This window comes from Oncorhynchus nerka, linkage group LG24, assembly GCF_034236695.1.
Source record: "Oncorhynchus nerka isolate Pitt River linkage group LG24, Oner_Uvic_2.0, whole genome shotgun sequence".
In the NCBI taxonomy this organism is placed as follows: domain Eukaryota; kingdom Metazoa; phylum Chordata; class Actinopteri; order Salmoniformes; family Salmonidae; genus Oncorhynchus; species Oncorhynchus nerka.
In genome coordinates, this window is record NC_088419.1 from 32,768,598 (window position 1) to 32,783,569 (window position 14,972).

General features: G+C 45.8%; 1 protein-coding gene across 3 annotated transcripts in view; it reads right to left on the minus strand.

Annotated features, from left to right (window-relative positions):
* brf1b (BRF1 RNA polymerase III transcription initiation factor subunit b) overlaps positions 1-14,972 on the minus strand; it is a 132,646-nt gene that overhangs the window by 75,455 nt on the left and 42,219 nt on the right. For all 3 annotated transcript variants that reach the window (XM_029631575.2, XM_029631576.2, XM_065008828.1), the window contains 2 exons: positions 6,079-6,228; positions 3,058-3,151 (listed from right to left, as the gene is read on the minus strand). In XM_029631575.2, coding sequence (XP_029487435.1) covers positions 3,058-3,151; positions 6,079-6,228 — 244 coding nt within the window. The remainder of the gene's footprint in view (positions 1-3,057; positions 3,152-6,078; positions 6,229-14,972) is intronic.

Genomic DNA, 14,972 nt, shown 5'->3' on the forward strand with positions numbered 1-14,972 from the left:
CCGGGCAGGCACCTTGTTATGCAGTGGTGCGCACGGTGTCCCCAGTGCGGGTGCATAGGCCGTTGCGGTATATTCCAGCTCCTCGTATCGGCCGGGCTAGAGTGGGCATCGAGCCAGGTAAGGTTGGGCAGGCTCGGTGCTCAAGAGCTCCAGTGCGCCTGCACGGTCCGGTCTATCCAGTACCACCTCCACACCCCAGCCCTCCGGTAGCAGCTCCCCGCACCAGGCTTCCTGTGCGTGTCCTCGGTTCATTACCACCAGTGCCAGCACCACGCATCAGGCCTACAGTGTGTCCCGCCTGTCCGGCGCCGCTGCCGGAGCGTCCCGCCTGTCCGGCGCCGCTGCCGGAGCTTCCCGCCTGTCCGGCGCAGCTGTCGGAGCCTCCCGCCTGTCCGGCGCCGCTGCCTCCCGCCTGTCCGGCGCCGCTGCCGGAGCCCGCCTGTCCGGCGCCGCTGCCGGAGCGCTCCCGCCTGTCCGGCGCCGCTGCCGGAGCCTCCCGCCTGTCCGGCGCCGCTGCCGGAGCGCGCCGCTGCCGGAGCCTCCCGCCTGTCCGGCGCCGCTGCCGGAGCCTCCCGCCTGTCCGGCGCCGCTGCCGGAGCCTCCCGCCTGTCCGGCGCTGTCAGAGCTACCGCCCCTCATGCCAGAGGCGCCAGAGCCCCTCATTCCAGAGGCACCAGTACTCCTCTGTTCAGCGCAGCCAGAGCTGTCAGCCTGCATGAAGCATCCAGAGCTGTCAGTCTGTCCAGCGCCGTCTGAGCTACCCGTCTGCCCAGCGCCGTCTGAGCTACCCGTCTGCCCAGCGCCGTCTGAGCTACCCGTCTGCCCAGCGCCGTCTGAGCTACCCGTCTGCCCAGCGCCGTCTGAGCTACCCGTCTGCCCAGCGCCGTCTGAGCTACCCGTCTGCCCAGCGCCGCCTGAGCTGAGCCACCCGCCTGCCCAGCGCCGCCAGTGCCGCCAGTCTGCCCAGCGCCGCCTGAGCTACCAGTCTGCCCAGCGCCGCCAGTCTGCCCAGCGCCGCCAGTGCCGCCAGTCTGCCCAGCGCCGCCTGAGCTACCAGTCTGCCCAGCGCCTCCAGTCTGCCCAGCGCCACCAGTGCCGCCAGTCTGCCAGGATCAGTTAGATCCGCCATTCAGCCAGGATCCGCCAGTGTGCCAGGATCCGCCAGAAGTGCCAGTCAGCCAGGATCTGCCAGATCCGCTAGTCAGCCAGGATCCGCCAGTCAGCCAGGATCTGCCAGATCCGCTAGTCAGCCAGGATCCGCCAGTCGGCCAGGATCTGCCAGAACCGCTAGTCAGCCAGGATCCGCTAGTCAGCCAGGAACCACCAGCCAGCCAGGATCTGGTAGATCCATCAACCTGCCTGAGCTTCCTCTCACTCCCGAGCTTCCTCTCACTCCCGAGCTTCCTCTCACTCCCGAGCTTCCTCTCACTCCCGAGCTTTCTCTCACTCCCGAGCTTTCTCTCACTCCCGAGCTTCCTCTCACTCCCGAGCTTCCTCTCACTCCCGAGCTTCCTCTCACTCCCGAGCTTCCTCTCACTCCTGAGCTTCCCCTCAGTCCCGAGCTGCCCCTCAGTCCCGATCTGCTCCTCAATCCAGTGGGTTTCTGGCCATGGTCGGCGGCGAGGGTGGACTATCCAGGGACGCGAGGAGAGGGGACTAAGACATTAATTGAGTGGGGTCCACGTCCCGCGCCGGAACCGCCACCATGGACAGACGCCCACCCGGACCCTCCCTATTTGTTTTGAGGTGCGTTCGGGAGTCCGCACCTTAGGGGGGGGGTTCTGTCACGCCCTGGTCTAAGTATTTTGTGTTTTCTTCATGTATTGGGTCAGGCCAGGGTGTGGCATAGAGTTTTTGTAGTGTGGTGTGTTTTGTCTTGGGATTTTGGTATGTGTGTATAGTGGGATTGTAGCTTAGTGGGGTGTTCTAGGAGAGTCTATGGCTGTCTGAAGTGGTTCTCAATCAGAGGCAGGTGTTTACCGTTGTCTCTGATTGGGAACCATATTTAGGCAGCCATATTCTTTGGTTGTATTGTGGGTGATTGTCCTGTGTGTCTTGATGTCCTTGTTTGAGGTTAGTAGACCCTTGTATAGGCTGTTTTCGGTTTTCGTTTCGTTTATTGTTTTTGTAGTGTTAGTGTTTTGTCGTGTGTTACTTTTGTTTATTAAAGATGAATCGCAATAGACACGCTGCAGTTTGGTCCGACTCTCCTTCACCATTAGAAAGCCGTTACACTCTTATCCAGAGCGACTTACAAATTGGTGCATTCACCTTATGACATCCAGTGGAACAGTAGTGCATCTAAATATTTTAAGGGGGTGAGAGGGATTACTTTATCCTATCCTAGGTATTCCTTAAAGAGGTGGGGTTTCAGGTGTCTCCGGAAGGTGGTGATTGACTCCGCTGTCCTGGCGTCGTGAGGGAGTTTGTTCCACCATTGGGGGGCCAGAGCAGCGAACAGTTTTGACTGGGCTGAGCGGGAACTGTACTTCCTCAGTGGTAGGGAGGCGAGCAGGCCAGAGGTGGATGAACGCAGTGCCCTTGTTTGGGTGTAGGGCCTGATCAGAGCCTGGAGGTACTGAGGTGCCGTTCCCCTCACAGCTCCGTAGGCAAGCACCATGGTCTTGTAGCGGATGCGAGCTTCAACTGGAAGCCAGTGGAGAGAGCGGAGGAGCGGGGTGACGTGAGAGAACTTGGGAAGGTTGAACACCAGACGGGCTGCGGCGTTCTGGATGAGTTGTAGGGGTTTAATGGCACAGGCAGGGAGCCCAGCCAACAGCGAGTTGCAGTAATCCAGACGGGAGATGACAAGTGCCTGGATTAGGACCTGCGCCGCTTCCTGTGTGAGGCAGGGTCGTACTCTGCGGATGTTGTAGAGCATGAACCTACAGGAACGGGCCACCGCCTTGATGTTAGTTGAGAACGACAGGGTGTTGTCCAGGATCACAGTAGGCTAGTGAAGGTTTGGTGGCTAGCGAGAGGATATGAGCCCTGTCCAGAATAGGATTCCAGCCATGACAGAGACATGCCCTCATCTGCTCCCCTCTTAGCTCATACCTTTTCCTCAGTGTGGCCTCGCACACTTTCACCACTCCGATCACGTCCTTGACGGTGCGGCGGAACTCGTGCATCCGGGCAGCCACCAGCAGCGCTGGGGAAGAAGTGAGGATTACAGTGATCAACCAACACACACCCACAGAAGAACACACGTGCATACGTCCACACGCACACTTTTATTAGCTATTCAGAAAAAGTGTATACTACCTAAAACACAATCAAATAAACACACACACTGTATAAACCATATTTCTGGGTTGTGTAACTTCCAAAGATACTATTGGTATTGGAAATGGGTCTCAACTTGACTCAATAGTTTCTGCACCAGTGACATTCTACACTGGCATACCGCTCATCGCTTTTACCTGTTCTGCAAGTACACGTTTTTTCTTCCCTGTGCGCCGCCTCCGCTATGTTTAGCCAGCATTAATAAAATGAATGCTTGTCTTGATCAATACGCTCCTTTGAAAGGTGTAGAAGTTACACAACGGCCCAGTCTTTAGTGTGTCGCAGCAGAGGTTGTCCATAACACATGACAAAATCTTTATGTACTGCTTATAAATGCTGTATGCATGGGTTATGAATGTGTTATGAAGTCTTTGTGTAGGCACAGTACCCTTCACATGAAGTGTGACCTTCCTTTTTCTGCTGTGCGCTACACTCACTTGGTTAGATTGATTTAGGACTTTAAGCATACATTTTGACTAACTGAAATGTTTGCTCCCAACAAAGAAAATCCTGAGGGAATACAATTGAAAGCTAAAAAGGGCAAAGGAAGTATTGAGGGCTGAGTATTAGCATAATTGTCAATAGGGACAGTGTCATGTTTTAGCTTTTGTTTTTCATGCAGTGTTTTCACTTGGTATACAATTGAAGTCGAAAGTTTACATACACTTAGGTGGGAGTCATTAAAACTAGTTTTTTAACCTCCAATTTACATCATTTGAGTCAATTGGAGGTGTACCTGTGGATGCATTTCAAGGCCTACCTTCAAACTCAGTGCCTATTTGCTTGACATCATGGGAAAATCAAAAGTCAGCCAAGACCTCAGATTTTTTTTTTTAGACCTCCACAAGTCTTGGTTCATCCTTGGGAGCAATTTCCAAATGCCTGAAGGTACCACGTTCATCTGTACAAACAATAGTACGTAGTAAGTAGTAGTAAGTATAAACACCATGGGACCTGGCAGCCACCATACCGCTCAGGAAGGAGTCGCGTTCTGTATCCTAGAGATGAACGTACTTTGGTGCAAAAAGTGCAAATCAATCCCAGAACAACAACAAAGGACCTTGTGAAGATGCTGGAGGAAACAGTTACAAAAGTATCTATATCCACAGTAAAACGAGTCCTATATTGACATAACCTGAAAGGCCGCTCAGCAAGGAAGAAGCCACTGCTCCAAAACCGCCATAAAAAAGCCAGACTTCGGTTTGCAACTGCACATGGGGACAAAGATCGTACTTTTTGGAGAAATGTCCTCTGCTCTGATGAAACAAAAATAGAACTGTTTGGCCATAATGACCATTGTTATGTTTGGAGGAAAAAGGAGGAGACTTGCAAGCCGAAGAACACCATTCCAACTGTGAAGCACGGGGGTGGCAGCATCATGTTGTGGGGATGCTTTGCGTTTGACCCAAAACGTTTGACCCAAATTAAACAATTTAAAGGCAATGCTAACCACTGGGAATGTGATGAAAGAAATAAAAGCTGAAATAAATCATTCTATAAATCATTCTCTCTACTATTATTCTGACATTTCACATTCTTAAAATAAAGTGGTGATTCTGACTGACCTAAGACAGAACATTTTTACTAGGATTAAAATGTCAGGAATTGTGAAAAACTGAGTTTAAATGTATTTGGCTAAGGTGTATGTAAACTTCCGACTTCAACTGTACATGCTTAGTACTTTTGACCAGTGAACCAATATCTATACCCTAATGTTCTGTGCACACTGGTTGGGAATGCTATAAGTAGGCTAGACCCAATCACTTGTTTCCATGCGTGAAGAGACAAAAGAGGCTGTTGTGCCATCACCGCGTTGCACTTGCGCACACTTTTGTCATTCTATATCTGAACAGACCTCACGGATAAAGGAGAAGGCTTTTCTGTTTACAGCTCATCTTCCACCCCAGAGGACAGAAGCCATTTAAAGCCATGTGTCCTAGTCTAAACTTCCCCTCCTTTGCTCCAAATACTTTGAATGATTAATGAATAAATTATGAATTATTTAGATATCGCAGTAGGCAGCAAATATTTGGGAGGGAAGGCGGGTGGCAGTAGTGGTTGGGGGGTTTGAAGAGCTGAACCTTACACTTGAGGAGGAAGCTTGTTGTGCTATTTATTCCTAAACTATGGGATATTGCTGACTCCACAGCGCAGAATAGAATAGAAGCTTAAATGCACTGCTTTAGGGGTTTGAGGGCAGAGGGGTCTCAAGCTGTTCAATTTTGAACACTGTGTTCTTAGACTCCAGGCTAGGTACTGATTAGGCTTTACAGCTTTTCATGACTGTTGCTTCTCTGCCACCCACAGCACATTCATAAAGCACAGCACATAAAGAACTATTAACGGTCACTTCAATCTTTTAATTTTTTTATTTTTTAACCTTTATTTAACTAGGCAAGTCAGTTAAGAACAAATTCTTATTTACAATGATGGCCTACCCCAGCCAAACCCGAACAACACTAGGCCAATTGTGCGCCGCCCTATGGGACGGCAGGATGTGATACAGCCTGGATTCGAACCAGGGACTGTAGTGACACCTCTTGCACAGAGATGCAGTGCCTTAGACTGCTGTGCCCATTGGGAGCCCAATGTTAAGACCAAAGTTTCAGTCACAAAGACAGTTGAATCTATGGTTCTAGCAACCTGTCTTTTTTAAAAGTGTTATGCTGGCACTTTTGGACAGGAAGTCTTGTGTAAGGACAATTGCGCCGATCAAGACCTTCAGGTGGAGAGACTGGTCACTCCAAAGGTCAGGCCACGTCCTAAAGTTCATCCCCGTGGCAACCAACGTACCTGCCCCACACAGCCCAGAGGGCCTGCGTCCCGTGTGCATCCAGTCCCTCTTCATCCTCTGTAGTAGGCGCAGTGCAGTCATGGACACCTCATGGGTCTTCTCCCCAAATTCCAGCATGTGGGCGAAACGAGGGATGTACAGGCAAGGGTCTTCGGGAAGGAGGAGAGGAAGTTAACAATACAAATATGTAACATCATAAAAATATAAGGAGGATGAAGGCACTCTTCATTAGGGGTGTGCCGACCTGGCCATACTCATATTCATAATCGTATCTGTAAATTGACAGTTGATCGGATGATACTCGTGATCGGAAATATAATAATACCTAAGTACAGTGCCTTCAGCAAGTATTCACACCCCTTGACTAAAATAGATTTAACAGAGTACTACAGTATGAGTCATAATACCCATAAAACCTACCAGTCAAACAAGGAAATGGTTCCAATAGGTTTTCCAATGAATAGTGGGAAAACGATTGGAACCATCTCAAAAATTTGATCGCTAGGTTTTATGTGTATTATGACACCTCTACTGTGGGGCTCTATTGTCATTTTTTTGTCAACGATCTACACAAAATACTCTGTAATGCCAAAGTGGAAGAAAAATTCTAACATCGGACAATAAAACACTAATATACAGTATCTCTAATAAGTATTCAAGCCCGAGTCAATACGTTAGAATCGTCTTTGTCTTTCTGAATAAGTCTTTAAGAGCTTTGCACACCTGGATTGTACAATATTTGCACATTATTATTTTCAAAATTCTTCAAGCTCTGTCTAGTTGGTTGTTGATTATTGCTAGACAGCCATTTTCAAGTCTTGCCATAGATTGGCCTCGTGTGTTTGGTAATTGTCCTGCTGAAAGGTGAATTTGTCTCCCAGTGCCTTTTTGAAAGCAGACTAAACCAAGTTTTTTCCTCTAGGATTTTGCCTGTGCTTAGCTCTATTCTGTTTATTTTACTTCTAAAAAACTCCCTATTTCTTGCCGATGACACGCATAACCATAACATGATGCAACTAGCACCATGCTTGAAAAGATGAAGAGCGTTGCTCAGTGACGTGTTATCTTGGATTTGCCCCAAACATAACGCTTTGTATTCAGGACAAAAGTACATTTTTTGCAGTATTACTTTAGTGACTTATTGCAAGGATGCATGCTTTTCCTTCTTTTTACTTTGTAATTTATGTTTGTCGTTACGCCACAATACTATGTTGTTAATCCATTGTCAGTTATATCCTATCTCTTCCATTAAACAGTAACTGTTTTAAAATCACCATTGCGCTCATGGTGAAATCCCTGAGCGTTTTCCTTGCTCTCCGGCAGCTGAGTGAGGAAGGGCGCCTGTATCTTTGTAGTGGCTTGGTGTATTGATACAACATACAAAAGTGTAATTACTAACTTCACAATGCTCAAACATTCAATGCCTGGACACTGGTCTTACAAATCAAATCAAAAATCAAATCAAATGTATTTATATAGCCCTTCGTACATCCGCTGATATCTCAAAGTGCTGTACAGAAACCCAGCCTAAAACCCCAAACAGCAAGCAATGCAGGTGTAGAAGCACGGTGGCTAGGAAAAACTCCCTAGAAAGGCCAAAACCTAGGAAGAAACCTAGAGAGGAACCAGGCTATGAGGGGTGGCCAGTCCTCTTCTGGCTGTGCCGGGTGGAGATTATAACAGAACATGGCCAACATAATGAACATTTTATGATTCTAATTACCACGTACGCAGGAAATTAGAGTAAATACATTTGACCTCAACTATGGCGTGGGGTTGGAGTCAATTCCATTTGAATTCAGTCAATTCAGGAGATGAATCAGAAAGTGACATTTTAAATTCTTAAATCGACATTTCAATTAACTTTCAGAATTTATATGAAAATAACCCCAACTCTCATTTACATACAATTCCATTTGCAACTTAACAAATGCTTGGCAGCTAACTCTAAACTCGCCACTGGAGCCAAGGTTACTGAACGGGTGAGTGACGGTTATAAAGCAATAAGGTGAGACAGGCTTTGCTTAATTAAGGGCTTGAGGTAGTGTTATGTCAAGAAATATGATTCCGTAAGGGCCTTTTTTAAAAGTACAGTGTGGCTAAAGAAACTGCAAGTTTAAATAGGAAACTGGATCTGGTGAACTCATACCCCTATATACCATAAAAAAAACAGACTTCAATTTGAGTTTTCATCAGTACCTTTCACTGATATCCTTTCTACTGTATAAAAGGAGCTTGAAGAAGATGAAAAGACATTCAGCAACTCTTGGTAGTACAATGGCAGATTTGGCTGAAAAATATGTATTTTTTTGTTAAAACCAATGCGTTTCAGCAAATGTCATGGAATTAATAAAAGGTGTTGAAAAGCACAGTTTTGAGTCCTCATCATCGGCTTCAGGGCAAATCTGGGTCTGTTTTGTAGAGCAGTGCTGCTCTGTGGGGACAGTTGTTCTCTGTGGGTGTGGTGTCACACCAAGGATATATGCCCAGTATCTTATATAAAGTAAGTGAGAGATAGTGTCACCTAGATCTAGCTAAGTCCTTGGCAAACTGTGTAGCTGTCCCACCAAGGCTTAATATTTCCCTGCAGCCCCTATTCCAGTGCCTATTCCAAGCTATGGCCCACTTTATACAGAGCAACTGGCATACTAGGCAATATAACCAATCATAGACCTCATTTTATTTGAATCATTGCACATCCTGAGGGCGACCATTTTGAATCTATTTTCATGTTCACGTTGGTAATGTTTAGAAATTGGATCAAAATTCTAAAAGTAGCAGAGATGCTACTCTGGAACTTTGATAAGCCCATAGAGTTTATGTTCAACAATATATATAGAAACAAATGCAAGATAAAAAATAATTTATATAATATAATTCAATATCATGTTTACATTTTTCAATAACCACCAAAAACTCTGAAATCTCCATCCCTAACTACAACATTTTCAGACAAGATAGAACGGCCAAAGGGGGCGGTGTTGCAATCTACTGCAGAGATAGCCTGCAGAGTTCTGTCCCACTATCCAGATCTGTACCCAAACAATTTTAACTCCTACTTTTAAAATCCAACTCTCTAAAAACAAGTCTCTCACCGTTGCCGCCTGCTATAGACCACCCTCTGCCCCCAGCTGTGCTCTGGACACCATATGTGAACTGATTTCCCCCCCATCTATCAGAGCTCATGCTGCTAGGTGACCTAAACTGGAACATGCTTAACACCCCAGCCATCCTAAAATCTAAGCTTGATGCCCTCAATCTCACACAAATTATCAATGAACCTACCAGGTACCACCACAAAACCATAAACACGGGCACCCTCATAGATATCATCCTAACCAACTTGCCCACTAAATACACCTCTGCTGTTTTCAACCAAGATCTCAGCGATCACTGCCTCATTGCCTGCATCCGTAATGATGAGGTCACTGTCAAATGCTCCCTGAAACACTTTAGCGAGCAGGCCTTTCTAATCTACCTGGCCCGGGTATCCTGGAAGGATATTGACCTCATCCCATCAGTAGAGGATGCCTGGTTATTTTATTTAAATGCCTTCATCACCATCTCAAATAAGAATGCCCTATTCAAGAAATGTAGAACCAGGAACAGATATAGCCCTTGGTTCTCTCTGCCCTTAACCAACACAAAAACATCCTATGGCGTTCTGCATTAGCATCGAACAGCCCCTGTGATATGCAACTTTTCAGGAAAGTTAGAAACCAATATACACAGGCAGTTAGAAAAGCCAAGGTTAGCTTAATCAAGCAGAAATTTGCTTCCTGCAACACAAACTCAAAAAGGTTCCGGGACACTGTAAAGTCCATGGAGAATAAGAACACCTCCTCCCAGCTGCCCACTGCACTGAGGATAGGAAACTCTGTCCACTATAATTGAGAATTTCAATAAGCATTTCTCTACGTCCATGCTTTCCACCTGGCTATCCCTACCCCGGTCAACAGCACTGTACCCCCCCACAGCAACTCGCCCAAGCCTTCCCCATTTCCCCTTCTCCCTAATCCAGTCAGCTGATGTTCTGAAAGAACTGCAAAATCTGGACCCCTACAAATCAGCCGGGGTAGACAATCTGGACCCTTTCTTTCTAAAAATGATCTGCCGAAATTGTTGCAACCCCTATTACTAACCTGTTCAACCTCTCTTTCGTGTCTTCTGAGATTCCCAAAGATTGGAAAGCAGCTGCGGTCATCACTCGTCTTCAAAGGTGGGGACACTCTTGACCCAAACTGCTCAGACCTATATCTATCCTACCCTGCCTTTCTAAGGTCTTCGAATGCCAAGTCAACAAACAGATTACCAACCATTTCGAATCCCACCGCACCTTCTCCGCTATACAATCTGGTTTCAGAGCTGGTCATGGGGTGCTCCTCAGCCACGCTCAAGGTCCTAAATGATATCTTAACCGCCATCGATAAGAAACAATACTGTGCAGCCGTATTCATTGACCTGGTCAAGGCTTACGACTCTGTCAATCACCATATTCTCATCGGCAGACTCGATAGCCTTGATTTCTCAAATGATTGCCTCGCCTGGTTCACCAACTACTTATCTGATATTCAGTGTGTCAAATCGGAGGGCCTGTTGTCCGGGACTCTGGCAGTCTCTATGGGGGTGCCACAGGGTTACATTTCTGGGCTGACTCTCTTCTCTGTATACATCAATGATGTCGGTCTTGCTGCTGGTGAATCTCTGATCCACCTCTACGCAGACGACACCATTCTGTATACTTCTGGCCCTTCTTTGGACACTGTGTAACAACCCTCCAGATGAGCTTCAATGCCATACAATCTCCTTCCGATCGCTGCCTGCACCTGCCTGCACCTGCATCACTACTCTGGACGGTTCTGACTTGGAATATGTGGACAACTACAAATACCTAGGTGTCTGGTTAGACTGTAAACTCTCCTTCCAGACTCACATCAAACATCTCCAATCCAAAGTTAAATCTAGAATTGGCTTCCTATTTCGCAAAAAAGCATCCTTCACTCATGCTGCCAAACATACCCTCGTAAAACTGACCATCCTACCGATCCTCGACTTCGGTGATGTCATTTACAAGACCCTGCCACATACGTCTCATGTCTGAGCCATTGAATTGCGACTCCACCTTGTCCCTGTACCGGTATTTCGCTTGTCTGATTGTCTTGCGGAGGGAATAACTACACTGTTTACATTCAGCCATATTTCCAGACCTCTTTCCATGGTTAAATGCGGTGGATGGCGCTTTCAGTTTTGCGTGAATACCGCCATCCATCCACAGTTTCCATCCATCCATGGCGAGGGGCAGTCATTGGTCTCAACCTTTAAGTCTTTACTGAAGACTCATCTCTTCAGTGGGTCATATGATTGAGTGTAGTCTGGCCCAGGAGTGGGAAGGTGAACGGAAAGGCTCTGGAGCAACGAACCGCCCTTGCTGTCTCTGCCTGGCCGGATCCCCTCTTTCCACTGGGATTCTCTGCCTCTAACCCTATTACAGGGGCTGAGTCACTGGCTTACTGGGGCTCTTTCATCCTGTTCCTGGGAGGGGTGCGTCACTTGAGTGTGTTGAGTCACTGATGTGATCTTCCTGTCTGGGTTGGGGCCCCCCTCCCCCCTTGGGTTGTGCCGTGGCGGAGATCTTTGTGGGCTATACTCGGCCTTGTCTCAGGATGGTGAGTTGGTGGTTGAAGATATCCCTCTAGTGGTGTAGGGGCTGTGCTTTGGCAAAGTGGGTGGGGTTATATCCTTCCTGTTTGGCCCTGTCCGGGGGTGTCCTTGGATGGGGCCACAGTGTCTCCTGACCCCTCCTGTCTCAGCCTCCAGTATTTATGCTGCAGTAGTTTGTGTCGGGGGGATAGGGTCAGTTTGTTATATCTGGAGTACTTCTCCTGTCCTATTCGGTGTCCTGTGTGAATTTAAGTGTGCTCTCTCTAATTCTCTCTTTGTTTCTCTCTCTCGGAGGACCTGAGCCCTAGGACCATGCCTCGGGACTACCTGACATGATGACTCCTTGCTGTCCCCAGTCCACCTGGCCGTGCTGCTGCTCCAGTTTCAACTGTTCTGCCTTATTATTATTGGACCATGCTGGTCATTTATGAACATTTGAACATCTTGGCCATGTTCTGTTATAATCTCCACCCGGCACAGCCAGAAGAGGACTGGCCACTCCACATAGCCTGGTTTCTCTCCAGGTTTCTTCCTAGGTTTTGGCCTTTCTAGGGAGTTTTTCCTAGCCACCTTGCTTCTACACCTGCATTGCTTGCTGTTTTGGGTTTTAGGCTGGGTTTCTGTACAGCACTTTGAGATATCAGCTGATGTACGAAGGGCAATATAAATAAATTTGATTTGATTGCGCTAACGCTAGTTAGCAATTGCACTAATGATAGATAGCAACTTCCTTCAAACTACATACAGAGACATAAAAACATCTGACTCTGGGGAAGTCGATAAAGGGCTTAATTACTAAAATCTTGAACTATAGCTTTAAATACTATGTAAAAACATGTTATACAATGTTGTTACTAATGTAATTACAGTGTTGCTACACAGGTTTAAGAGCAACTTAATGTAAAGTGTTACCACTTGATGATAAAGAAATAAGAACAGTAGCTCAATTCGAAAGCTTCTCTAATAACAACCCAACAGAGATAAATACTAGTCTGGCATCTAATCTGTCATTGTCAAGCCAAACATGAGTAACAAGGACTTGGCATGATAGCACAAACGGACAGCACTCAGGCTAGATAAATACTAGCCTATGATAACAATTTCCACAGTGGTTTATTAATATCATCGGATTGACCTACTGCGGTTTTCTACTGTGCTATCTTTTATCACAATAGACATGATTGTAAATATTGGTCTGATATACACTAAGTATACAAAACATTAAGAGCACCTGCTCTTTCCATGACAAAGACTGACCAGGTGAATCCAGGTGAAAGCTATGATCCCTTATTGATTCCACTCGTTAAATCCACTTCAAATGAGTGTAGATGAAGGGGAGGAAACAGGTTTTAAAGAAGGATTTTTAAGCCTTGAGAAATGGATTGTGTATGTGTGCCATTCAGAGGGTGAATAGGTAAGAAAATATTGGGTATGGTAGTACAGTAGGTGCCAGGTGCACCGGTTTGTGTCAAGAACTGCAACACTGCTGGGTTTTTCAAGCTCAACAGTTTTCCGTATGCATCAAGAATGGTCCACCACCCAAAGGACATCCAACCATCTTGACACAACTGTGGGAAGCATTCAAGTCAACATGGGCCAGCATCCCAGTGGAACGCTTTCGACACCTTGTAGATTTCATGCCCCAATGAATTGTGTCTGTTCTGAGGGCAAAAGGGTGGGGGTGCAACTCAATATTAGGAAGGTGTTCCTAATGTTTGGTACACCCAGTGTACATATCATATCATACATATCATATACATTTAGCTCCAAAGCAACATTAGCACCGAAGCAGACATTTCAAGGAAGCCATTCACAACAAAGAATAATGCAGTTTCAATGAAGAATGAACCCCAGGATATGCTCCATATTACACTGGAATTGAAATTGATCTGGAAGTCACTATTTCATTGTAACTGCATGGATAATATAATGTGTGTGTGTGTCAAACTTTGATTAGCGAGTGTGATGAATGGTAATGGATTGAGAAGGATCTTCAAACAATAGCAGAGTAGTGCAAGTCTACTGGGCGGCTGAGTGCCAACTCTGGACTGGATGACCTGAGTTGCCTCCCAAATGACATCCTATTTCCGATATAATGCACTGATTTTGACCCCTATGGATTGACAACTCAAATCGCTCAAAATAAAATTAAAATATATATTTTTTAAAGGGGCTTTCTAATTAGCCTTCTTACCTAATGACAGCTTATAGCTGTAACAAAACAATACCTTTACATTCAATATTGTTTAGACAATCAAATAGTTTCATTGAAACTTAAATAAACAATTTCCAGAATCGAATATAGGCTGCAAAAATACATTTATTTAGTAGGCTTTCACCAGCTGCACCGGTTTAAACATGATATAGCCTGCATAGCCTACTAAATCATGGGTTTCAAACATCTGGCCCACGGGAGGTCTGAGTAAAAAATATATATATAAAAAAATAAACGTTTGGTATTTTTTTTTTTTAAAGATGGGGGGGCGAACTCAATATACTAAAAATCAATAAAAACCAAATCGAACTGTGTAGAAATGATAATCGACCTTCATTCATAAAGTGTCTTGACTGTGTCCAGCTCGCTAATAATCACCAAAATTAAAGCTAGACAGACAGTGAAGGCGCATCGAAAATAGCCTGAATTAAAGTAATAATTAACTGATAATAAACTGAATTAGTCTATCGTAAACAAATACCTGCTTGGAGACTGTGTATCCATCTACCGGGTTGTTGACTTTGTCCACAATGACTCGTAAATCCTTCCAAACCAAACCGGGGATTTCACTTGTGCAGGACCTGTTCCCAAGACGGTGTATTTCATAACATTTATTTTTACTTTATCTGGTTACGTTAGGCTAGCTAGGGAAAGTAGTCTAAACTTGACAACGTATTCTCACGTGGGGGGATGAAACATATGTTCTAGCACTACACAAATAATGGACAGTTCCTTTATCCATTGTGTGTACTGTACTGTATGTCTGCCCCACCGCACACAGAATGGGATTCACAACACAATGCAACACAACAAGCTCCTGGGTTTGTAAAAAAATATTATCTTGATTTTAAAAAATTCCAACCTTCAATAGAATTATTCTGAACCAAGAACTGACCCGTGGGTTGAAATAATGTTTTCATTACACCCACCAAATAATTTTCTGTAGGTCAATCGGGAGGAAACTCAGATATCTGACCAGATACAGGACTCTACTGTACTGAACTATACTCTACTATG